Genomic DNA, 26,965 nt, shown 5'->3' on the forward strand with positions numbered 1-26,965 from the left:
TCTTATTAACAAAGTGTACATTTATTCTGGTCTATCAGCAATTAAAAGGAATCCATGGTACTGAATTCGTCATTGTATTTGTGCTATTTTAGAGATTGTTTTAGCCAGTCAGAATGTAGCTGGTGTGAGTACACGGACATAGGTCAACAAATAGCAACACCATGCTGTAGACTAAAGGAGGAATGTACATTCGGTAAAACAAAGTCTACAAAAAGAGATACGTGTGGTATGTTGTAACAAATAAATCATAGATGACCGACAATAAAATATGGTGTCAGATTTATAAAAATTCAAAACTTGTTTCCAATTCTTATATTTGACTTCCATATGTACTTGTACTTTTCTGTTGCTGTTTTTAAGATTAGGAACTTTCCGTTCTGAATTTTCAGCGGAGTTCAGTATTTTTTGTGATTTAACTTTTAAAAATGTTAAATGCTGTAATGACTCACAAACACAAATGTAATTTGAAATTAAAAATATAATTCCCGATGAAAACACAAATAAGGTAAATAGAAATAGACGTCAAGATATCAACACAATCAACTCAAATTTCCGAAAATAATTAATTTATTTATATATCATTTGTACAACTATGTTGCAAATTCCTAACTACCATTATTTTGTTAAACTTAATAAGGATTTTATTAGACAATTTTATTTTAAATTCGTGTGTGCTAGTTTTGTATTGTTTTATAATCACATATTTGCAAGTTTATTTGAAACCTTTATTCGTTGCTTATTAACTGTTAGATGTCTGAAACACTGATCCATATATGCAATTGTCACGTGTGCTGCTGTTAGAGTTTTGTCAGACAGTTATCAGTAACTTTTACATAAGCTTCCTATTAACTAGATGTATATCATAGATGATACATCGTGATATTTATTGCAAGGTTTCTATGTCATGTATGTGCATGATCAATTGCTTTATTTGTTTTGCATACGTTAAAAAAATCGGTAAAATCAAAATAGAGTTTATGTGAAAATGCATATGCATATTAAACCGCATTCAATTAAAGATTTCAATTTTTCAAATGAAGATCTCAAATGAAGATTTTCAATAAAGATATCAATTGAAGATTTCAAATAAAGAGTCAATTCAATATCCCTATAATTGTTTTTTAATATATTTTTAGTTTATATCACATGTCCTCTGTAGAGAAAAAAATTTGATTTCATAAATAATTTTTTAAACTATCTTAAGGATATGTTTCGTTGTGGAGTGATGATTATCATATAAACTTGTCTTTAAGACAGTCCTTTTTATAACGCTGTGTATTACATGAAATGTAGATGCTCAATAATGCAACCCCTGCAGATTTTTTTTAATTGGATGAAATAAATGAATTCAATTAAAACAGAATATGCATGTAATACCATTTTGGCACTTTACCGTTTTTCTTTACTACATGTATAAACATCATATATTTATTTAAAGAAACAATTGTCATTTGAAATCAAAAGTTAAGTCATTGTATGTTATTATTTTATTTAACATTTCTATATATATATATGATATATAACGATATATATTGGCATTTTAAATCATTTTATTCTTTTAAAGCACCGGTGACGACAACATCAACAACAACTAAACCCCCACCAATCACAGAATCTAGTAAAATGGCAGCAATAGTTGGTGGATCTATAGCTGCTGGAGTATTGCTCGTTCTCCTTGTATATGGAATCAGAAGATATTGTCTTTATTATCAGAAAACCCATGACAATGTTGACCCATATTTAAATGCTATTCCTGATAATCCGAATGAACTTCATCAATTTTCAGAGAAGGATGAATTTAGTGGCAAAGATCGATATCCGCCTCCATATCAGCCTGGACATAATCCAAACTTTTATGTCGATAATACAGGATTCACCAGTGAAAATGCTATATGATCCCTAAGCAAACAGAGAATACAAATCGTCGAAACTTTTACAGCAGCCGATTGCATTGAGTGTGCGGGTAAAGATAATATCGTTAGTTAGATTGTTTGCTAGATGAACCATGAAGTCATTATTAGGTTAGGTAAATTATCCTCCTGGTCCGAGACCACAATTGTCGTCCCTTGATTTTCGTTGTTCACAAATATAGTCCCTAGTGTTGACAGTGGGTTACTTGCCATTAATTTTTATACCCCTTCTCCATGTTTAATGCCTCAAATTGCAAGTAGGGGGGTGAAAAAAATTGGGTCCAGAATTTTATAGGAAAGTAGTGATTTGGTCCAGCTGAAAAAGGTTGAAAATTAGCACTTCGGAAGCTGTTAAAAGATTTCAAGACGCCCTAAACATAAAATTGTCCATATTTTGAGTTAGAGCCGATAAAGTTTTCTATAATTTTGATATAATTTGTCCCAAAAGTAGTACAACACACTGTAAAAGTTTCTTTGAGAAAGCGCAGGTGGGATTTTTTTTATTCTCGGACCTCCTTTAAGAATAGACGTATCCGACAGATAGCCAATACATCTGTCTATATGACTAGGCTTCTTCGAAAGAAGGGTATTATACGTATTGCTAATAATGACTTCAGGCAAGCAAGCTAACCAAAGATATTATCTTTACCTACACACTCAATGCAATCGTCTTTAATGAATTTGTATTGTTTTTCTATAAATATATCTTAGTTATATACTCATAAATTAACATTATATTCATTATTTCATACATAGATATGTAATTTTACTAAAGTCAATTTTATTTCAGATATATAATGTAGATTCTCTTAATATTCTCTTTATATAAGCATGTAAACACACTATTGTAGATATTAATTTTAATGTCAGCATTAGCTATTCATTTTTAAGTTCACTTTGTTTTCAATTTGCAATTGCCTGATTACAGCGCTTAGTATCTCTTCATTTGCATATTTGGAAACATGGAATGTTGTGGTACATTGATTGGTCAGAACGAGATTTTTTTCACTATTATCAATGTCTCTTCCGTTTCGTCATTTTTTAGAATGAAAATGAAATTTAAATTTCATTTGTATCTGATTGCAAAACTTGTATATGATTATCAATACATGTCTATAGATGTGGATCAAAACTGATAAATGGAATACAAAATTTCATGCATATAATAAATGGCTACTACATAACATTTATCAATGCAAAGTGTTGTTTTTTCTCCTTATGATCATTTCAATTCTGAAGTTCTCTTCGTATTTGCACGAGACGTCAGGCTAGTATCTTCGCCATGTTTTGGTACTTGGTGATTGTCTACTCTTTGTTTGTTTGTATGTATGTTATTTTTATTTTTTTCGAGGAGTGGGTTTTTCGTGGTTAATCTTTGGTAAATGTCTGAGCCAAGTCAGGAATATGTAGTTGTTTTTCACTTGTTCTGTTGAATTTTATACTGTCCAATTTCATTGTTAATTCTTGTTTTACCTTTTTTTGTATTTCTTATTTATGTTATATTGTGTAACAATGTTAATTAAAAACAATATTGTAGTCTCGTTATATCTATTTATATACATGTATGTCTGTCTTTTTTAGTGTTTTTATCTACTATGAGTTGTTTTTATATTTACATATCATTCTTTCCTTTTCTTATTAAATAAGTTGTGCTAATTTATAAAAATAATAAATGTCTCCTTTATTACACTTCTTGAATTTATGGTAGTACCGTTAGTGCCAAATACAAATTTGCATAATGCAATAAGATAACGGTATAACATCTTAAAAGGGAGATAATCGAACTAACTAATTCTTCCCTATACGAGTAGTATTGCGGGGTAGATATATCCTGGTGTGAATTCATTCACAGATCTATCTTCTTTATGCCCCACCTACGATAGAGGGGCATTATGTTTTCTGTTCTGTGCGTCCGTTCGTTCGTTCGTTCGTCCGTTGGTCAAGGTAGTTTTTGATGAACTTGAAGTCCAATCAACTTGAAACTTTGTACACATGTTCCCCACGATATTATCTTTCTAATTTTAATGCCAAATTAAAGTTTTGACCCAAATTTCACGGTCCACTGAACAAAGAAGAAGATAGTGCAAAGCTAAGGTTAAAGTTTTAGTTAAAGTTTTTGGTCAAGGTAGTTTTTGATGAAGTTGAAGTCCAATCAACTTGAAACTTAGTACACATGTTCCCGATGATATGATCCTTCTAACTGATATGCCAAATTTAAGTATTGACCCCAATTTCACGGTCCACTGAACATGTAAAATGATAGTGCGAGTGGGGCATCCGTGTACTATGGACACATTTTTTTTTTATCTCAATTTGATAAAAAGAAAAGTATTCATTTTTCCGTCAAATTTTAGTCATATATAATCAATTTATACTTATATTACCTGCTCAATGTAAACTTACCTTTTTATGTATATATGTATTAATGTGATAATGTATATTCTAAGTTTTATGATATATTTTATTTCGTCATGTTTGGATTAATAAGTGATTGACTTTTAAAATGTACATCCTGTTTGATATGTATTCAACTTTAATTGTTAGATATTGCTTTATAAAGTTTATTTTCATAAAATATTAGAAAATAATGTTGTTGTTTTTTTTTTTTCAAACAGCCATAAAAAAGAGGCGAAAGATACCAAAGGGACATTCAAACTCATAAGTCGAAAATAATCTGGCAATGAATGCCACGGCTAAAAAAGAAAATGAACAACAGAGAAAAAAATGTTACACAACACACAACATAGAAAACTAAAGACTGATCATGAGTAACACGAACCCCAATAAAACGGGGGGTGATCTCAGGTGTTCCGGAAGGGTAGGCAGATCTTGCTCCACATGTGACAACCGTCGTGTTGTTCATTAATATCTTTCATATCCAAGTAAGGCACCGACCATTCATTGATCTTTATGAGGATTTGGGAGTTTTGTATAAGTTATAAGTTTTTTGACACACAACTTTTTGCACCAGGTGATGCAGGTTTATCTTCTAAAATGTACTAGTTCAATGTTTAAAATTCAAATTAATATATTTCAACCTAACATTTAGTGCTTTTCTCCTTGTCCTGAAATTGGAAATGTTGATGTACATTGTTTGATAACGTTCATTAAGGAATGATATCATAAAATTACTCTAAAATTCCATGAATAATGATTTCACTTATATAAAAAGTAAACATCTTAGTCTTAGATACATGATTTTTGTATAAGTTGGTATTGACTTTGAACTAGAAGCCAATAACTGCGAGTACTCTCAAATCTTTGCATAGTGTCTTTTTTGTTGTGGGATGTATAAATACACTGGCAAGATAGTTCTGTGTTTTCGTACGATGTTTTCTGATCTGTATCGATCTGATGAGTTCAGCCCTTTTCATAAGATTTTTGATAGTTTGTTCTTATGGTGAACTGTTACACCACAGTCCCAGGTCAGGGGAAGGTTTGGCGCTAGCAAACTAATTGAATCCCGCCACATTCTCTATGCGCCTGTCCCAAAAAATTCAGTGGTTGATGTTGTTGAATTTGAACTTTGGTGGAAAGTTGTCTAATTGGCAACCATTCCACATCTCCTGATTTTTATCAAATGACAAGATATCTAAAAATGTCTGCAATGCACATCAACAAGCAAAAGTGGAAATTACAGTAATGATGTCGAAATGGTGACATAATTTTGCACTTTAACGCTGGAAATATGTTTTTGATTATTGTTTTTTGCTAAATTTTGCTAGTTTTTTTGGGGGGTCTAGCTGACCGTCAGTTGCACCTTTTAAATTGAAAATAAGTGTTGTATATGATATAACAAAGTTAGATTAAAAGGATAAAATTTAGGCCTATCTGGTAGTATATTTTTTTCTTTCCGAAAAGTTCTTGTTGAAAATAAGTTAAATGTTCTCGAAAGAAAAACAACATATTGAAATGTATAAATAAAAAAAAAAAACAAGTATAAAAAGCACGCGGTAATAAAAATGAAAAAAAGAAATTGTGATGATTGTCAAATATGACGTGGACGTATGCAAATATAGAGGTCACCAACAAAGTTCGCCCACATCGTGTTTTAGGCTACCATTGATCACAAAACAAGATGTAAAACAATGTAACTAAAAGGCAACATGATGTCGCGGAGTTTGATCTTTAAATTAAAAAAAAAATAATACGTCTGACGGTCCTGTCCTATTCCCGATTGTGATATTTTAACTGAGTGTGGGTTTGTATGGCTATTGGTGCATACATAGCAGGATCGAGACACTAATCCTGTCGACGCATCTAGAATGGTTCCCTGTCCTTTGTCTGTTTGGCTCTGACAGATACTTGACAACAAAGGTATCTGCGATACCCGTATGTTGCAAGGCAGAGGACCCTCCAGTCTCGTTCTTTATCGTACATGCGATTTTCTCAGTTTTTATACAATTAGGAAGATGTGGTATGATTGAAAAAATGAGATACTATTCGCCAAAGACCAAATGACGTAGATGTAAGCAACAATAGGGCACAGTACGGCCCTCAATAATGAGGAAAACCAAAACCGTTATGTTAGCTATAATAGGCTCCAAAATGTCAAGTTATATAGAAATTCAAACGAAAAATTCAAAAGTTTAATTATGTTCAAAACAATTAACAAGAACTATTATAATAGACATGCAGCGATTAACGACGACACCAATAGCAAAATTAAAGGCTTCTACTTGGGACAAGGACATGCAAAATGTACACTGCGGTGTTGAACAGTATAATACCCAACTCTAGACGTTCTTCTCGCCTGTGCAAGTAATAACAGCACAACATAAAACAAACTATAAAAATCAGTTGAAAAAGGCTCGGCTCATCAGATAGACACAAAGCACAGCAATAATAACACAAGGACAAGTGTTTTATATTGCATGAATTGATTACCCAAAATAGTTGAAAATCAATCACGGCCAAGTAAAAGCTGCAGTGTCTTTGTGCGATATAAAGTTTAAAATGTGTATAATATCGATCATAGCCTCACTTTATCCAGAAATCGTCCTTTCAAGTATTATTATCAACCCTGACAATATCGTCAAATTCACTGATTTTTTTTTATAGTCAAATCCTCTATTCTATGCTTTCTAACTATAGCCAATTCAATATTATTTGCCACTTTAATCTTATTTATCTTCAACTACCTTACACTATAAATGATATGTTCGTACAAAGAACAGGTGCTTTGGTTGTTGACGCACGTTTGAATTGAGCAAATTGACCAATAATATGCATACATATATCAAAATGGAATCAGTACCAACCAATTTTTTCCAACAAAAGGGGGGACGAGCCTCCTTGGCACCCCCCCCCCCCTAAATCCGCCTCTTCTAAACATGTATCTTTACACATTGTTTTCTCCATTCCTACGATTGATTGTTGTACATTCGTTCTAACGGTAATACACGTTATTTCTCAGATTATTTTTACCTTTACATTTTTTAACCATCAAAGACCAAACCAGTACACGAAATTGGTCTTCTTGTAGACTTCCATAGTTCCACATTTTCAGCTGCCAGTTGTGTTAATGGATACTGAACAGTCCTCATGCTAAGAACATGCGCTATCAATCTCCAGATGATCTTGTACTACAGGTCAGAAGCAGACGGATCCACATGAGTTGAAAATAATGTCGAGCTTATTTTGACAAAATTAAATAAACTAATATAGCGAATTATTATTCTACATTTCATTTCTTTAAAAAAAAACCCATAAAAACGTTTATTCTCTGAACTTAATTGTCAAAATCATAAACAAATTAGAAAATAAGTCATGTGATCTAAATGAGTAAGCAACTTCCTTTGATCCTGGTGACTTGGTCCATTGTACTCGTCACATCACACCATTACAGGTAAGTATTTGGTAGTTAGTCGCATTTTCGACGAAATGACAGCACTCATTTTGCGCAAATTGCTATTTCTAAGATACATGTACATCTTTTGCACCAAAAACTTTTTTTTAAATAGATATTTCTTGTACCAATTTCAAAATTTATTTGCGCCAATTAACCTGTACTAATATTTGTCTTTGATGAATTTTAATAAATGATGGTATCACAAGAAGAATTATCAATGGAATTATGGTCTTTTGTTGCAACATATGCCAAAATGATAAGAAAGTAGAAGCTTTGCTGATAATGTGTTATTTCCATATGTTGTCGATCGTGCTTTGTTTCCGCGATCCACATTTCAGCCTTTAACAGGATTTTTTTTTCTGCTTGTAAATAAATGCATAGTTATTACTTAAAATGAAAATGGTGCAATCGTAATACTAGACTTGATTTTCGGCTTAAATGATACTAAGTTAGCATATTAAAAACTAGTGGCGCAAACATAACATTGGCGCAAGTGAGTTATAGCGCAAAAATGTGCTTTTTTGGCACAAACGGATTTCTCCTCATGAGGCTGCAGTCCTCTTACGCCAATTTCTATTTTCAAGATGTATCATCTGCGCCAATTACTATGCTACAAAGGTATTAATTGTACCAATGTACGGAATTTATTTGCCTGTAAATAGTTTCATGTTTTTTTGTTCAATATGGGGAAACTGTCATAACTTTCTATTAGATAGTTTACTAAAACTGCTAAAAAGGTCCGCAATTATTATTATTATTATTATTATTATTATTATTATTATTATTATTATTATTATTATTATTATTATTATTATTATTATTATTATTATTATTATTATTATTATTATTATTATTATTATTATTATTATTATTATTATTATTATTATTATTATTATTATTATTATTATTATTATTATTATTATTATTATTATTATTATTATTATTATTATTATTATCATCATTATGCATACTCAAACAAAATAAATTGGCGCCATCGTATTTTTCGCTTAAATGATACCAGGTATTTTGAAAACTTATGTCCGCAAACGTAGCATTGGTGGAAATGAGTTATGGCGCAAAAGGACGCATTTTTGGCCCAGACTGATTTCTCCCGATGAAAAGATCACGGAATTGACAGATGGCACATACCCGTAGTGATCTTTGACATGGTTGTTCGACAATGTTTATATTTTATTATTTTCTATTTTTGTCAGGAAATGGATTTTTTATTTCATTGTTTACAAAATAAGTGTAAAGTATATCCTTACATCAAAGAAAAACGGCCTGATACGAAAAGGAAAAAAGAAATTGTATTTTTTCCAAATATAAAAATGAAATATATGAAGTGCTCATTTCCGTAAATACAAAGATAGATCATAGTCTGCAAGTACATATGTATATGCGGGTCTGAAAAAGTACATCTTGATCTTTGTATTCTTCAAATTATAGTCTATTTTTCTCTATTCTTTTGTTATTTTTGACCCATTATTTTGTATTCTTTATATTATAGAACCTAATTTTTCACTACTAGTATTCTTTTTTTTTTACCCATTTTCATTTTGTCTTTGTTTAGGCCAATCTTCCTCTATCCTGTAAACCCCATCCAGACCTTCATATTGTATTTCAATGATCATAATTAATGTTTCAGTTCATTCATTTCATATGATTTTTCCTGATTAAAGGTGAGTATTCTTTTATAGACTCGGACGATTTAGATCATGACAAATTGACTGTTAGGACGCCAGTCTTTTGTTTATGACAGTATGTTACCACTATGTGTTATTATTTTTTTTTGTCGGATTACTGTCACATGCAAGTATGCACCATATTTCCCTTGGTCCATATCGTGTGAAATTAAATAAGAGAATACACGAACTTCGGAGAACGTTTGCATAACAAGAGAAATGGATTCTAAAAGATAAAGCAACGTATGTTCATCTTTTGTGGAGGAGGGTTGGAAACATTGATTTTTTTCTAGGACGAACATTTTTTTTCTACTTTCATTTGTATTCGATAGTATACAGAAATAATGTTATCTAAAATTCATTATTCATTTCATCCATCCCCTTGATTTTTATATTTCCCTTTGTCCATATTGTGCACAGAAAAAGAATATATTTTTGAAATCTTTTGGGTTACAAGAGAAATGAATTTTAACAGATATTAAAAGCACCGACCGTTCGTGTTTTGTTCGGAAAGTGGGGTATCGTTTTTTTCTTCTCTGTAGACATATGTCTTTTTCGACTTTATTCATAAATCATTTTTCGATAAATTACAGAAACAATTACGACATGTTTTTTTTGTTTTGTTTACCTCAATGTCGTATTTATCCCCCTCTTATTTGAAATTGTAACACAACATATTTTTCACTTCTGTTCTCATTAGACAGGCACATACATAAAGGGATAATAAATAGATAAGAAGCTGTCGAGACCACGAAGACGTTAACAACTGTAGATCACCGTACTGCCTTCAACAATGAACATCCCTTTACCGCATACTGCTATAAAAAGTCTCAACATGACAAAATCGAAACAATTCAAAGGAAAAATCGAATGTATATCTAGATGTATGTACACGACAATAAACGAGAAACAAATTTGATAAACAGCAACAAACGACAACCACTGTATTATAGGCCCCAGGCCCGGACTGTGTTTGTGAAAATAATTACCAACATGACACCGAGAGGGCAACATACAGTAACAAAAAGGGTGTGTTGTGTTTTTCAATGAGACATGTTGTGTTTTTCAATGAGAATGAGGCATGCTGTGTTTTTCCATGAGAATAAGACATGTTGTGTTTTTCCATGAAAATGAGGCATGTTGTCAATCAATCAATGAGAATGACGCATTTTGTGTTTTTCAATGAGAATTAGGCATGTTGTGTTTTTCAATGAGAATGAGGCATGTTGTGTTTTTCCATGAGAATGAGGCATGTTATGTTTTTCCATGAGAATTAGGCATGTTGTGTTTTTCCATGAAAATGAGGCATGTTATGTTTTTCCATGAGAATTAGGCATGTTGTGTTTTTCCATGAGAATGAGGCATGTTGTCAATCAATCACTGAGAATGAGGAATGTGTTTTCCATGAGAATGAGGCATGTTGTCAATCAATCAATGAGAATGAGGCATGTTGTGTTTTTCCATGAGAATGAGGCATGTTATGTTTTTCTATGAGAATTAGGCATGTTGTGTTTTTCCTTGAGAATGAGGTATGTTGTCAATCAATGAATGAGAATGAGGCATGTTGTGTTTTTCCATGAGAATGAGGCATGTTGTCATCCAATCAATGAGAATGAGGCATGCTGTGTTTTTCCATGAGAATGAGGCATGTTATGTTTTTTCCATGAGAATTAGGCATGTTGTGGTTTTCCATGAGAATGAGGCATGTTGTCAATCAATAAATGAGAATGAGGCATGTTGTGTTTTTCCATGAGAATGAGGCATGTTGTCAATCAATCAATGAGAATGAGGCATGTTGTTTTTTCAATGAAAATGAGGCATGTTGTGTTTTTTCATGAGAATTAGGCATGTTGTGTTTTTTTCATGAGAATGAGGCATGTTGTCAATCAATCAATGAGAATGAGGCATGTTTTTTTTTTCCATGAGAATGAGGCATGTTGTCAATCAATCAATGAGAATGAGGCATGTTGTGTTTTTCAATGAGAATGAGGCATGTAATGTTTTTCCATGAGAATAAGCCATGTTGTTTTTTTCAATGAGAATAAAGCATGTTGTGTTTTTCAATGAGACATTTTCTATTTTTCAATGAGACATGTTCTGTTGTTCAATGAGACTTCAATGAGAATGAGGCATGTTGTGTTGTTCAGACAACTATACACTCTAACCCTAACTCTAGCTATCAATCAGAATCCAAATGACGTGGATATTCGCAACTACAATGTATATGAGGGTGGTAAAGGGTTATTTTCGTGCAACGTATTTTGCCAGTTTTATTTCACGCGCAGCCGTGAAAAAGGTTCGTTATTCACCGTGTTTCGTTAAATCGGTAAAAAGATCAACGAGCAAGAAATTTTTAATTGTTCGTTCATCCTGAAATGGCAATTTTATTTCGCGTTCTTCCGTGCAGATACCCCCTCTTACGCTCTTCTGTGAACTCGCACGGCGGGTGATTTATGCATAGCAGGAGACGTTTATCCTGTCGACGTACCTGGATTAGCTCTTATTTGGGTTCATGCGATTCCCTCGGTGTTTGATTTGTCTGTAAATATATATGTGGTTTAAAAACGACGTACTATCATGACACTAATTTTGCAACTGACAGAATGCAAATGTATGCCTTTTAAAATCTTTTGGATTGATTGATTATTGGTTGTTTAACGTCCAATGGCAAATATTTCGTAACTGTTCAGGACAAAAACGGTTTGAGATGTTTTAAATGTTTGAACCTTGTTAGTTCTTGTTTTAATTTATTCTTTTCGAACTTCTGTTTCATGTGTACCTGATGAACGCTATGACTGATATACCTAGATAAGTCATTCCAAACTCTCTCTCTCTTCCAAATAAAGTTTACATTTTAATTAATTGATAAATACACATCTTGTGGTAAATTGTGAAATGTTTGTATTTATATACATGTATACAGGTGCACAATAGTTGCACATATCAAAACAACATGTATTTACATGAATTGATATATAAACGTTGTTTTTGGTCATGCTTGGTGACTATTTTGGTTAATCGTAAATAAAACATTACTGATGATCACGGGATTTTAACACAAGACAACATTTTGTAAATCTCCAAAATTGATGAAATTCATCAAACATGTCACACATCTAAATATCTGAATATTTATATCTATATTTTTATCAGTACCAATAATCGCAGTTTTAACTGTATGGGGAATAACCTAAGCCTTGTTTACTTATCTTTTAAAGTACATTTGTCACAGTCCATAGAATTTCATCAAGTAAATTAAATTTCTATATACATAAATATATACTTTTGTGTGACTGTACCTGTTTGAACGGAGTGTTGTTGTCACAAAAGAATGACAATCGTATTAACACATCTGGTAAGTTTTATAGTGTATTTTAAAGCGTAAAAATAGTGTATTTTATACATTTGTATGTATTCTTGCATTGTTTGTAGTCATAGGTTAGAGATTAAGTCAACATCATAGGTTAGAGATTAAGTCAAAATCATAGGTTAGAGATGAAATGGTAATCAACTACGTACGGTGAATGAATTAATTTAAAACCTTGTATTAATGCAAGGCTCAAATATTTGTCATTTTATGTAATATACTATTGAATAAATGTAAACCTATTTGCAAAAGATAACATTGTAGTGTATCTTGTATGGAAGTTCAAACTATATACATATGTGACCAAACAAAAACTGCTTGTAGCAAGGGAACAATACAATAATGGTATACAAAAAAAAACGACCATTAAACTCTGCCAATAAAAATGTTAAGGTCTTGAAAAAGTGTCAAGGCTTTTCGCTGCAAAAACCTACGTGATGCAATGTTGCGTGGAAAGAAAATTTCAGAATGGGGGAAAAAAACCAGCACAGACCTTCCCATTCAAATGTAAGAAGTCGTTCCCTATAAGTAAGCAATGATATAAAAAATAGTGTTCATTGTTTTTTTTCTTCAAATAAGTACAAATCTTAGTTGTTATTGATCTAATGAAGAATTCAGTAACTGCAATATTTTCAAAATACTATTGGTAGTCTTGTCTATAAAATAAAAGCCAGCCACACGGCTTTGAAGTCAAAAATGGTATTTACACCTCGGAATAAGCTAATTACTAGAGGTTGTATAACGTTAAAGTGTGTGATAGTCTTGAACATGCATGAAATATTTGCCATTGGACATTAAACAAGCAGCAACTAATCATTTTAAGGGACGAAACAACGTCCTGCTTTAACATTTGACCGTACCCGTGATAGTCTCTATATGCGTGTTTTCGAACATGTCTTTTATACTGACTTTCTACATGAATGTAGCATTATATTTTCTGGAAAAGATATTCCAGCCTTTCTTGTTTTTATATTTCACATTAAGGATGTACTTAGGTCTGTGTCAAATGTTCGGACTCCTTGGTGTTTTTCAATACAATACAATGTAAAATATTTTGCCCCATAACACCCATTTATTTTTTCACATAAGACTTAATAGCTCATGAAAGGTCATTTATCAAAATTTTAGAAGATTCTTGACCTTCTTTCTTTTGTTTTGAGATCCAATAATAACAATGCAAATATAAGGTAAAAGTCCGAGTCTGCCTTTTCCCGCCATATTTTAAATCTCAAATATCTCGAAAAGGAGGTCCATGACCTATAAATATTTTTTGCTTATTTTTATCCTTAAATGATGCTCTACCAGCTTATAGTATCAATTTTAAATTCTTAATTTATTAATTTTCACCTAACCTCACCTAAGTACATCCTTAACTTAACAATAACGATATTTGATTAGTAAAAAAAATGTAAATTTTCTAAGTAATTTGTTGTTTCTATATATAATGGGTTTTTACGATAGGTTAGCGAAGCTACATTCATGTCACAAATAACAGCTTGGGGCAGTTAACATTAAACATCTAGTACAGTGAGATAACATATAATTGTACGAGTTGTAGCCTCGCTAACCTATCGTAAAAATGGTGACCTTTATAGTTGAAAATAACGAAAAAGGTGTAAAACGTAAAATAGACAGCCATCTACATCACGCCTAAAAGATGTCTATTTTTTTTGTATTTCGAATTTTTTTTTAAGTTTCGTAATCGGTAAGCATTATTCTTATTAGAAATTCACACTATCTGTTCCTCTATGTTACAAGTCAGTACTCTAACTGCGACCAAGCTTAAGTACTTCCTTTGCTCAGAAAACCGCTTACGACTGGCTTTAGCTTAGTATCTACAGTAACTTATAAAAAGAAGCAACCCTGTCACAGTTTTGTTGCTTGATGTATTTGACTTTACCCTCTAGTGTCCCTTCTGTTTATTTGTACATATACGTTGATGACTTTTGTCACACATTCGGAATATACTCTAGTTTTATCCATGTAATGCCAATAATAACATTTGGCGCCAACCCCTACTTTTCTTTTCTTAATTCATTACATCTAGTTTTAAAAGACATTTTTGATAATCTGAAGAAATCCATTATTATTTTTTAATAGTTGTTAAATGAAAAAAAGGGGTCAGTACTAAATGTGTGAAAAGTCTAGATAAAAAAAATCCCGCCAAATTTCCAATTGAATATATCTCAAAACCAAAGACACGGAGCTACTTGTGGATATGTTAACATTTTTAAAAACTAATCCGTAAAGGAAACACAGCTAGCTGTGTGTGCTCCAACACTGGAGGGATTTAAATAAAGAAGAAGAAGAAGAAGAAGAAGCTACAATTTTTCTTCTGCTTTTTAAGAACCGTAATTCATTAACTATTAATTCATGACTGTCTTTTTACAAAGCTTGTTATTTTAAAACAGAGGAGCGAACATACTTAATATGTACGGTCATTCAATCTATACTAAATTAATTTTAGATGCTACAGTGTCATAATGAACCACAGTTTTTGTTACAGTTTGTACTGGAAGGTGACCAGTGCAAGCGCATGCGTGTATGAATGGCATTTTATAAATAATGCAAGGTACTAACGTGCACTACATGTACGACATCAAAGTTATCAGTCAGGGGCATTACTTAAACAAGTAACATTAAAAATTACCTAAACAAGTAATGTTGAAAATGAGGCTATTTTAAATATTACATATATAAGTAACTTTTCTTAATATTATTTTTTATAGGTGTTCAACTATACAGATTTTACTAGCTTTGACAATTTTCACGGTCATCTGGTTATTTTTCCCATGAAATATAAAATCTAATCTTTCTGAAACACTAATTGCCTTTCTGACGCACTTATCTTTCATATCGACGCTTTTGGGTCAAAGATTGGTCTCTTGGGACTTTTATAATATCGTTTTTTTCTCAAAAATCTTGAAGGTATAGACAGAAATAAATAGATAGAAACTTGTGAAGTAATTAAGACTTGAAGTTATTTATAACTTGTAACCCAAAACAATTACATAATTATGTTCCTAAAATAAGTGTTATAACTAAGTCTTTCAAAAATGTCTAAAATAACTTATTCAAGTAATATTTTTGTCAGTATTTTTAAAGTAACCCTTTATCTCTATACTCCTCTAAAATCTAATAAATTCTTCATTTTATGATATAAAATGATGTAAAAATTCATGAAAACTACATTTAAAATAACGCTATTGAGTAATTTTTTGATATTTTAAAACAAAAATTACCTATATATAAGTAACTAAAAAAAATAATTGTTTAAGTAATGCCCCTCACTGGTTATTAGGGTCTTGTTGCGGTTTAAGAGTTGCAAAAGAATAAAAAAAAACTGTGAAAAATTCACGAATTAGGCAATAAAATACTGATTATAAAAATGAACCATATATAGAATAAAAAAATCATGTAATAACAGATAACAAAGTAAAACGGTTGTAATGAGAATTTTACAGGATAATCGCTATATATATCTTAAGATTTAGAAAAAGCCACAAAATTCAGAATACAGAATGAAAGGATATCCCCATCCATATCCTCATGATCATATATTGAGATTGGATGGCTGGTTGTAGACAAAATAGGAGACGCCATATCTTATTTAATTTTTTCTTAATTTCAGTTTACACTAATTTGACAATATATCAAAATAATCGATTTAAACTACCATTTTAGTTTTTATATTAAAAAAATGCATTCTATAGATTCATCCACGGGGAAAATCTACGCATTTTGGGATGTACTTGAAGTTGTTCGCAAAGGAGACAGCAAGACAATCATAAAGGAAATTTATGTAATAAGCTCTTTATTTGAACTTGTTTCTTATACTACAAATGTATCATATTGAATGCAGTTTGTATGTGTTACTACGACTTTCTTTAGATAAAAGTGTTTACGACATTTTCGAGAGTACACCTTGTCTTACCTCGTAAACCGTGTTGATATTTTTAAATCGTAGAGTCAATTGTTGAAAAAAAATTAACATGTGATGACCAGCTTAACCTATGTACTTGCAATAGCAACACGACGGGTGCCAAATTTTAAAGTAGGGGACGAACAGATGTTCGTTCCCAGTTTTGTTCGTCCCCAGTTTTCCATTTGGTTTGGTTTGCTCAGTCTTACGTTTTCTATGTTGTGGTTTATAAGGCTGTTGTTTGTCTTTGGTCGTATTTCGTTGCATGGGTTGTTTTTTTTGCGATGACGTTGTCAGTTTGACTTGGACTTATGAGTTTGATTTCCCTTTGACGTCTTCCGCCTCTCTTCTGATGTATTTTATTACTTTTCAGTAAGTTATGTTTTCTGTTGTGTAAAGGCTTTTTACGAATACATTTTTTTATAAAATGCAAGATCCGTGATCTATAATCTAAATCTACTTCCTTTTAAAAAGCTTTGAATCAGATGTTAAACTAATGAGAAGTTATTTAGCTACAGAAAACCCGCTAAAATATAATCATCACGTAAATTATGCCAATTTAAGGGACTTTAAACTATGGGGGTTGGTAATAACATCGCGCCAACGGCTCCGTTAAAGCCCGAATCCCACGTATTCTGAGGCCGGATCTCATTTATTCGGACTTCGGATCCCTATCAGTGCATGGAGCCTAGAACATGAAGCGCATAGTCAAAAAAGTCCGGAGTTCATTATTTGGAACCTGGATCCCAAGAGAAAAAGTAAGGATGTAGCCCGGAATCCTGCAATTCGGTGTTACACGTTTCCCCATATTTGAAAGAGCTACGGGTGTTAAAATAAGATTTATTCTTAAACCAGCGATTTTTTTACTGACAAAATTTAAATACATGTAAAATTATTCTTTGATCATAAGAAGTACAATTTTATTTCAGATCCGCCTCTGAATATATAACATCAAACTAAGTTGTTTAGCATTTCATTACTAGTCTTACTTACTTAATCGATTCGACAAACAATTAGTTTAAAAGACTCACGGATATTTAAAGTACACAACATAACTATACATTATAATTATGCCAAGTGTATTTACCAATACACAATATTTCTTTCAAAATCTGATGACGGGTGGAATATTTTTTGAAGTCATTCGTTTTACAACTACATACATTTAAATAATTATGAAGTTAAATCAATAATATATAGTAAACGAGCTACATGTACATAAACACGAAAATGTTTACTCCGAAAAGGTAAGATTTGCTTAATTAATAAAAACATAGATTACTAACTGGTGGTTATTAAATTTAAAATAAAGCTCTCATCAATTTTTATGCTTACATGTACATGTATGTACGTCCATTAGAAAATTTCTCATTAGGTTATATTTTTATCTATTAATTCCTTTTTCACCAAGTGATCCTCATATCAGGCGATGTACATTATCTTTTATCATCAAATGATGACGTTTATTTCAGACGCTATATTTTAGTTCATTTATATCGATTAATATGAGTAGGATAGTGTGTTTCTATTGAACCAAATGTTAAAGTACAAAACATATTTACGCGGTTGGCCATCTTTTACAGTTCACAGGTTCGGATATCCGTAATTTGTTTGATATTTTTCTTCGTATCAACATAAAAATGTACACGAAATACATTTGTTTACTTGTGGTGTACAACACACGTTGTACAAAATATATAACAGGAAACAAAACCAACACAGGTGGACATTTGACAATGAAAATGGATGGCACTTTATTTTTGAACAGTTATATATTCAGGTACTGTTATATTCTCTCATTTTATTGAAAAGAATGTCGACTTTTGGCCTTATTTTAGTCTAATTTTTAACAATTTAAACCCCTCCCTCCCTCTTTTTTTTTACTGCGAAATGAAAAATGTAAAAACTCTATCTATACTTTATTATTTTGTTTGTAATTGACACCAAAGCTATTTTCTGAGACAAGTCCTCTTCATTTTTAATCTACATTTTGAGCATTTTTGGAACCTAATGAGAGTCTGTATTGGCTTTTTAGAACAGAGAACAATGGATAAAAAGCGTAGTTTATAAACAAAAAATAAGCTAAGAAAAGATAAAGAGAATGCCAAACTAATAGAGAAAAGAGAATATTGGGATGCTAAAATATTCCAAAAATACCGAGTAAAGTAGATAAAGATTAGTTTGGTGCTTAAATATAGACAATAGTGGATAATATGCCAAATAAATATAGAAAAGGGAGTACTGTGGTCCTGAAATATAGACCATAGTCAATAACAGACAATTAAAAAATAAAGGACCTCCACCCAGACCAACATTTATACTTTCTTGGTTAGGATTTTGTGTCTGTGGTTATATGAAGTGTTGGTAAACTATACTCTCTCGTGTAGTGTTTAGATTCTGTGGTTTTAAAAAGATAAGGAATCAATACTTTCTCAGCTAGTCTTTTTGAGTCTGTGATATTAAAAGGATACTCTCCCGGCTAGTATGTTTGTGTCTGTAATAAAATACAATAAAGGAATGAGTGCACTGTTTCTGTGATGGTATACTAGTACCCAACAGGTATACAAACTTGGCTAGTCTCTTTGTGTCTGTGCAATTATGCACTAAAGGAATACACTCTCATCAAGTATCTTTGTGTCTTTGCTATTATCCACTAAAGCAATGCTCTCCTAGCCAGTATTGCCTGTGTCTGTGATAATTTAACCTTCAGGAATATGCTCTCAGCTAGTTTCTTAGTATTTGTGCTATTATCCATTTCATGATTATATTATGTGTTAGTCTCTTTAATCCACTACATTGATACTCTCAGTCTCTCCTCGCTAGTTGTGTCTGTGTCGGTGATCATTTACCCTCCACGAATATACTGTCTGCTAGTCTCTTTGTGCCAGTGCTATTTTCCACCACAGGCATACGATCGTGGCTAGCACAGTCTTTAAGTGTCTGCGATATAATACTCTTAAGGATTACCTTCCAGGCTATAGACTATATTTGTCTGTCATACTTAATACAACATCATTACAACGGCCAAGGGTGAATTTCATATTTCTGGCGTTGATTAACCATTGTATCAACTGAAATCAAAAGTCAACAATTGTTTCTTTATTGTTTTTTTTTAATCCTTCTCCAATTTTCTAGTATTTGCTCAAAATACTTTTAAAACTGCTCCTTGTTTCATACTATTAGTAAACTAGAACACACCCGTGATATCGCGGGTCCGCGACTGAATTAAAGTATTTAACTATGCGTAAGCCTTGGAACTTATCAAATATTGGGGAAACAAAAGATCCTGGAATGGAGTATTTTTTAATCAACAGCATTGTCCTATATTAGTTATAAATAAAGTTGAATTCTTTGATTCGCTGTTTCACGTCATGCCCGCTAACATATTGAAAACTGTACCTATGCGCCTTATTTTAAGTCCAGATTTTTAGTATTCGTATTGTTATCTTAGAAAGTCTTACTGATTAAAATACTACAATAGGGAACAATTTTACAATGATTGAATTTATTAGTGTCAACCCTGTGATTATCATCGGATCCGTGTACATGTATATAGCAAAATCCTAAATACACCGTTTGGTGGTGCGCCTGTCAGATGCCGAACGTACAGATAAGGTAATAGGTAACAGGTGAATATGCTATTGGTATCGGTATCGGATTCGACCCTGAACTTGTTAACTATTGGCAATATTAATTATGTGGAAAACAAAAGGGGCTGGAGTGGTGTAATATTTAATCTACACCATTGTCCTATATAAGCTATATATAAAGATGGAATTCTTTGATTAGTCGTTTTTACCGCATGACGGCTGACAAATTGGACCTCGTTATTTTAGTATTATAGATGTATCATATGCTTTTGCAGTTGCTAAATTTCTTAGTTTACGTATTCAATAAAGTTTGCAAAAAAAAAGAAGAAGAAGAAGAGAAAAAATACACCGACAAGAAGAAGAAATTAAGCTTTTTTCGTAAAGCATATTTAGCAAAAAAAGGAGTCATTAATATGATTGTTTTCCTATCATTTATTATAATTTTGTTGCATTTCACAGGAAGTTAACAAAAATATTATCTTCTTGTTATATAAAATATCAATTTTAGATGAACGATCATCCTAAAATATAAAGATTAATTTTAAACAACTCAAATATTGTTCTGAATTTAAATGCCATTTGAATAGAATTACTGTGCTATAATGAACATTTTAATTGTTGTTCTAGGTGTACACATTCTTTAATTAACACTATCACATATTACCGATATTGAAAAAAAGGATAAACCAGCAAACCACACGAAGTTAATAAATTGATTGTTCTTTGTATTACCTAATTTCAGTTATAGTTATCCCACGAGGACGCGGTGTGTCAGTGTCCGAATGGGATAACTATTTTACATTCCGGCTGTTTTAGATTAGACGAAAAACATTTACAATTAATAAAATATAGTTTATAACGCCACATAACCATTATAATATACGTTATATATTACTATATAATGTATGCCCTTTATGACCCCCGAACACGATGAGTAGATATGAAACAATGTCAACTCGCCCCACTGGCTACTTTATAGAAAATTCGCCCCACTCTTGTTTATCGACTCGCCCCACTGTTGAAAAAGTGTAAAATCAAATTTAACTATCAGATTGACAACTCACTTATTTACGAAAAGGCTTTAAACCCTACTGAATAAAGGCCTGCCAACTCGCCCCACTTACAACATAATTATCTAACTTCCTTTAAGTATATTAAATAAAGGCAACAGTAGTATACCGCTATTCAAAACTCATAAATCCATTAAAAAAAACAAAATCGGGGTAACAAACTAAAACTGAGGGAAACTCATTAAATATAAGAGGAGAACAACGACACAACATTAAAATGTAACATACACAGAAACGGACTAAGCATTAGACAAAATCCTATGAGAATAACAAATATAACATCAAAACCAAATACATGAATTTGAGATGGATAAGTACCGTGACACGTCTTATAGTAATGTGAATTCACACTCAAAAATAAGAGAAAACAAACGACACAACGAAAACACAACGTTAAAATGCAACACACACACAGAAACGAACTATAATATAACAATGGCCATATTCCTGACATGGTACAGGACATTTTTAAAAGGAAAAAATGGTGGGTTGAACCTGGTTTTGTGGCATGCCAAACCTCCCTCTTTTATGGCCATGTGAAATATAACATTAAAATGACAACATAACATTACAGGACTACAATTTAAATAAATAGGAGAACACAATTGACAAAGAAACACACGAATAATAGTGTTAACAAAAGGCAACACGTTTAAAATTTCAATACGTCAGAAGTGCATTTTGTCCACACAGGACTTACCAGTGATGCCCAGATACAGAAGTTTGAAAGCCGAAACAAGTACAAAGTTGAACAGCATCGAGGACCAAAAGTTAAAAAAAGCTGTGCCAAAAACGGCCAGGGTTTTCTGTTAGGTACCAGATAATCCCTATTATTTAGAATAATTTATACGTTTGCAAACAGTAAATTTCATAAAATGACTATACAAAAGATATATGATAAAACTGAAGTATTAACTAATTACAGGAAACAACCGAAATACATGACATAACCCGACAAAATGTACAAAAAATAGACACACTCGAATAAGTTAAAACCCCAACGCTAAGTGACGTCGTATTTGAAATTGTAAAAAATGACAAAAAAATGGCGTCACATTTGAATTTGTAAAACAGATCATCAAAAAAATGAAAAATGACGTCACATTTGAATGAATAAGATAGAATTAAAATTGATTTAAGATTAAATTACTGATAGTTCAACTTGATATCCAGACGTCCTGGTGTAGTGGTACGAAATGTATGTGTCGTGGGTTGATATGTCATAGGTCTTGAGTCCGAATCCCAACAGACACTGGATTTTTTCTACGTAAATTTTGAAAAATAGTCTTTTCTGTATGATTAATTATAAGTTTTATAGTGGATTTGACATTCCAGCCAAAATAATACAGAACAAAGGGAAGCATGCAAAACAAAGACACTCAAACTGGAGTGATCTGGTAGGGGTGATCCGGCTCAGATCACCCCTGTTACAACAAAGAAGCTGGGATGTGAGCACTATTGGCTATCTAATTGTGGTCAGTTTTTATTGCCGAAGGAAGCCAACTTACTCGGAGAGAACCACCGACCTTTGGTAGAAACATGACAATCCTGGTTACTTTAGATCGGGGTTGCACGCACCTGTTATGTTTGATATTCGAGCTTCTAACCTCTCTGTTAATAGGCTAGTAATATAATTAGTTTAACTCAGCAATGTAATCCCGCACGTGTAAGGTGTGCTCGACTCCAATCTTAATTGACTAGGATTCTTAGTTACCGATCAAATGTTGATGGTTCTCTTCGGACGCTCCGACTACCTTCACCAATAAAACTTACCTCAACAAAATAGACAATTGTGCTGAAAGTGGCGTTAAACATCAATCAATCCATCAATCATTTGAAGTAATCAAAACTCCGTTTAATAGTTGTCATTCGCGAAGAGTAAGATATCTTTTGATGACTTCCGCTGCTTTAGCGTATTAAGTTCAATAAATCTTTTTTTTCTTATTTCTCAAACAGGTTGAACCATGACAGCAAACATATGTGTAATGTACTGGATGTCACAATGAAAATAATAATTGTCCTGGCACTATCCTGTTATGCATATGGAGTTATTGCTCAAGATTTAGACGCCCGTCTACTTTCAAATAGACTCAAGGAAATAAAACAGAGTATTGGGATTGATTACTTGCAAGTAGGTTGTTTTAAGTTAATTTTTGTCTTTGGCAAGTTTTATTCCACTATCCCCTCTAAAACAAAATTAAATTAAATGAAATAAATACTTCATTCAAAAGTAGTATTATACCTGCCATAAGAAAAGGTTAAAAGAAAAGGTTTAAAAAAAGGCGTTATTTTCCCCCGTTTATATGAGAGTAAAACAGGCCTTTATGTAAAGTATCACTAGAAAATCGCTCCTATTGCTTCCATAAAAACAATGATCAATGAATTAAAACAATTGCTAAGACAGCACTATGGCAAAAAAAAAGAAAACAAAAAACAAAAAAAAGTCCACAAAACACTAAACAGTTGACCAAACTTTAACTGCAAAATTATTCTTATTCTTAGGTTTACTAAGTCCTAATTTAGACAAGTTCACAAGTCCGTTATAGTGACGTAATTCATTGTCATTGAGATTTCTTTATTTCTTTTCCCTAACTTTGGAATCAGAAAGAGCACTCTGTATTAACCAATATATGTTTCAAATAGTGAACATGTGTCAATACTCGAAGTTCCCGCACACGGATTTGTAATCGCCATGACTGAGTTGCCATTTTCAGACCTTTTCGGTAACCAATATGTTTTCTTCATAATTACACACAATCAACAGTTTGTCAACATAACTTCAAGTAATGATTACTGTATTATTATTGACATTTATTGTTTTACAGGAGGAGTTTAACAAACTACCATTTACTACAAAAACCGGAAATGGAACGAAACTTTTAGCTGATGTAAGTTCTTTATATTAGATAGACAAACGTTATTTTGTTTGTGATTGTGGACATAACGTAACATATAATAATAACAATGAACACATTTACAACATAAGATAATACATTTTATATATTATATTAAATTTCAGATTTTAAATGCTCAGTGCAACGATAGTATTTCATCTTCAATTTTCCGACGACAATTCTGACACAACACGCACGATAAATAATTTGATTAAGAAATAGATGCAAACATTTTTGTAGTATTTTTTTTCTTCAATAAATGTTATCATAATACAAACACGTAGCACTAACATGCTTATAGTCTAGGTAATTTGTGCATATTTTTTTGAAAATTGTTGGTTTGATGATACAAACATGAAACATTGTACAATTCTAGATTTATAGATTACATGTAGTACCGGTAGTCAATTTTAGCTATTCTTAAAAAACCCACATGTATATGGCAGCCATTTTCAAGATGGCTGCTAATCAGTCAAAATTTCACCACTTCGCATAACTTAAAGCAAATTAAATCAAATCTTTAATCAGCATATGGAATGTAATTCATTACTTTTATATCCATTCAATAACTTAGCTATATTTTTATAAAACAAATACATGTAGTAGGATTATGAGTCACCGGCAGTATAGTAATCAGTTGGCGGTGACTATTTGATATGGCCTCACTGTTGGTAGCCTAAAAAGGATTAACTCAGATAAGCAATCTAACTAAAATATAGCTTTCTGATGTCGTAATACTCATGTAAGCCTATATATACGAGCACGAGAGATAATATGGATCAGGATTTTAATCAGATTGCTCAGATAAGCATCAATTACTCTTCCTCACTATGACCATTTGAACCTCCCCTATTAAGGATTCATGATAGCAGTTATAATATAAATGTTGTTTGAGTGGAATAAAACTAGTTGATAATTTTTAGATCCAAGACAAATTAGCAGCATCCCTTGTGGGATTTACGAATGTTCTAGACGCTGTTAAAGACGAAGTATTTCAGAATGAAAACAAATTCACCACTCAGGCGACGCTTCCAAAATGTTGTGATAAAACTGGAACATACGTGTACGATCCAAAATTCAGAAAAGAGGTATTACATAGTAATTTCAAAGTCAAGGAAATTATTAATAGAATGAAATTATAAATGACACATCAAGCCTCGTAAAAGAAATCATTTAGTAATTGATCAAACCGTGATAATTGACAATAAAGCAGTCCAATACCAAGTCAGGAATATGACAGTTCTTGTCCATTCGTTTTTGATGCGTTTTGTTATTTGATTTTGCCATATGATTATAGACTTTCCCAATTGATCTTCCTCTAAGTTCAGTATTTTTGTGATTTTACTTTTTTTTATAAAGATTACGACGGGAAGTGACCACTTTTGGAAATCGTATCTGTGCCAGTTTACTGTCTGGTACCCAGTTGAGAAATTTTACAGTTATGAAAAGAAGAAAAAGGGAAACATTTATGCTGTGTACAGTGTTTCAAATATAAAAGGAAAAAAAATGAAGTGTTAAAATCCACAAATTAAAGTAAAACTTTTATGAACTATAAGATGTAACAATTTACCGCATCGGTGATACGTTCAACACATTTACAATCAATTCCGAGGAAATTCATTTTGTATCGAATTTTATTTCAATGGAAATTTCAATGACATCCAAACAGATACATATGTATGTTACGAATATATATTCTAGTTCAATGATTAAATATGAATGTACATGTATGAACGACTCTGTTAAAATAAATAATATTGAACGTTTTCTTCTCAAGGTTGATTTTTCTACAGCCTGTGTTACAATATCTCCTAGTTCTACCTCTGACGCCAAATATCCACACAACACCATAAGTGACATCATGAAGACGCAGTACAATCAAAACAAGAACGTTTTGTGGCAGCACTATGGTACCTTGGAGGGCGTGTCCATCATATACCCATCAACCTATTGGAATGACTGTTACAACTATGACCCACGCTTTAGGTAATAAAAACACATTATGGTCGGTTGTTTGTATATCTAATATATTCCTGCAATGGCTCGCAAAAAATAAAATTAATGAGGACTAAGAGACTTATAAAGAAAAAAAGAAATACCAAACACTTCACAAATAAATAAGGACAAAGCAACAAGAACGAAAAACAAACTGACAGAGGTCACAGGGACACCTGAAATGTAGCAGATTATGTTCTACTGGTGGCATCCGTCGTGTTGTCCATATAAGAACAGTAAAATTTGTCGACTAAATAAAAAGAAAGTATTTCGATATCAGCAAAATTTCAGTGACAGCTAACAAATTTAAGATAAAACAAGCAAAAAATCTATTGTTTCAAATTCTACTAGTATTGCACTCTACATAATAATTTAAAAAATATGTAAATAGTTCCATTTTGATATTCTTAAAAAGTCCAATGCAATGAAAATTCAATCAATTATATGGCATTATTTAAGGTCAGCCTTCGCCGCCACAGCATCACCAAAAGATAAAGATGTCGTGATTCTTATAGATTCAAGTTCATCAATGAAACAGACTTCTGGCGTTACAAGTAAATCAAAGATGAGCATAGCTAAGGAGGCTGCTCGTACAGTTATAGAGACTCTTAATCCAAACGACAGAGTAAGTCTCTATATTCATATTACTTTGAGTCACTGGATCACTTTTAAAAAAACAAA

The 26,965-nt window shown here is 32.0% G+C and overlaps 2 protein-coding genes across 7 annotated transcripts in view; both read left to right on the forward strand.

Annotated features, from left to right (window-relative positions):
- LOC139526888 (VWFA and cache domain-containing protein 1-like) overlaps nt 1-2,037 on the forward strand; it is a 28,621-nt gene extending 26,584 nt beyond the window's left edge. For both annotated transcript variants that reach the window (XM_071322034.1, XM_071322035.1), the window contains 2 exons: nt 93-226; nt 1,565-2,037. In XM_071322034.1, the coding sequence (XP_071178135.1) occupies nt 93-226; nt 1,565-1,896 (466 nt within the window). In that variant the 3' untranslated portion in view covers nt 1,897-2,037. The remainder of the gene's footprint in view (nt 1-92; nt 227-1,564) is intronic.
- Nucleotides 2,038-12,531: 10,494 nt separating this feature from the next.
- Nucleotides 12,532-26,965, forward strand: part of LOC139526911 (VWFA and cache domain-containing protein 1-like) — a 41,040-nt gene continuing 26,606 nt past the window's right edge. For 2 of the 5 annotated variants that reach the window (XR_011665222.1, XM_071322064.1), the window contains exons 1-6: nt 12,532-12,801; nt 23,352-23,526; nt 24,221-24,283; nt 25,213-25,377; nt 26,067-26,275; nt 26,744-26,909. Coding sequence is in view for 3 of the 5 variants with exons in the window: in XM_071322064.1 (XP_071178165.1) it covers nt 23,374-23,526; nt 24,221-24,283; nt 25,213-25,377; nt 26,067-26,275; nt 26,744-26,909 (756 nt within the window). In the remaining 2 variants the exon portion in view is untranslated. Of the gene's footprint in view, nt 12,802-17,852; nt 17,983-18,354; nt 18,516-23,351; nt 23,527-24,220; nt 24,284-25,212; nt 25,378-26,066; nt 26,276-26,743; nt 26,910-26,965 lie in introns of those variants that run through there. The other 3 variants (XR_011665221.1, XM_071322062.1, XM_071322063.1) reach the window with 2 other exon arrangements.

Source organism: Mytilus edulis, chromosome 6 (genome assembly GCF_963676685.1).
Source record: "Mytilus edulis chromosome 6, xbMytEdul2.2, whole genome shotgun sequence".
NCBI lineage: Eukaryota > Metazoa > Mollusca > Bivalvia > Mytilida > Mytilidae > Mytilus > Mytilus edulis.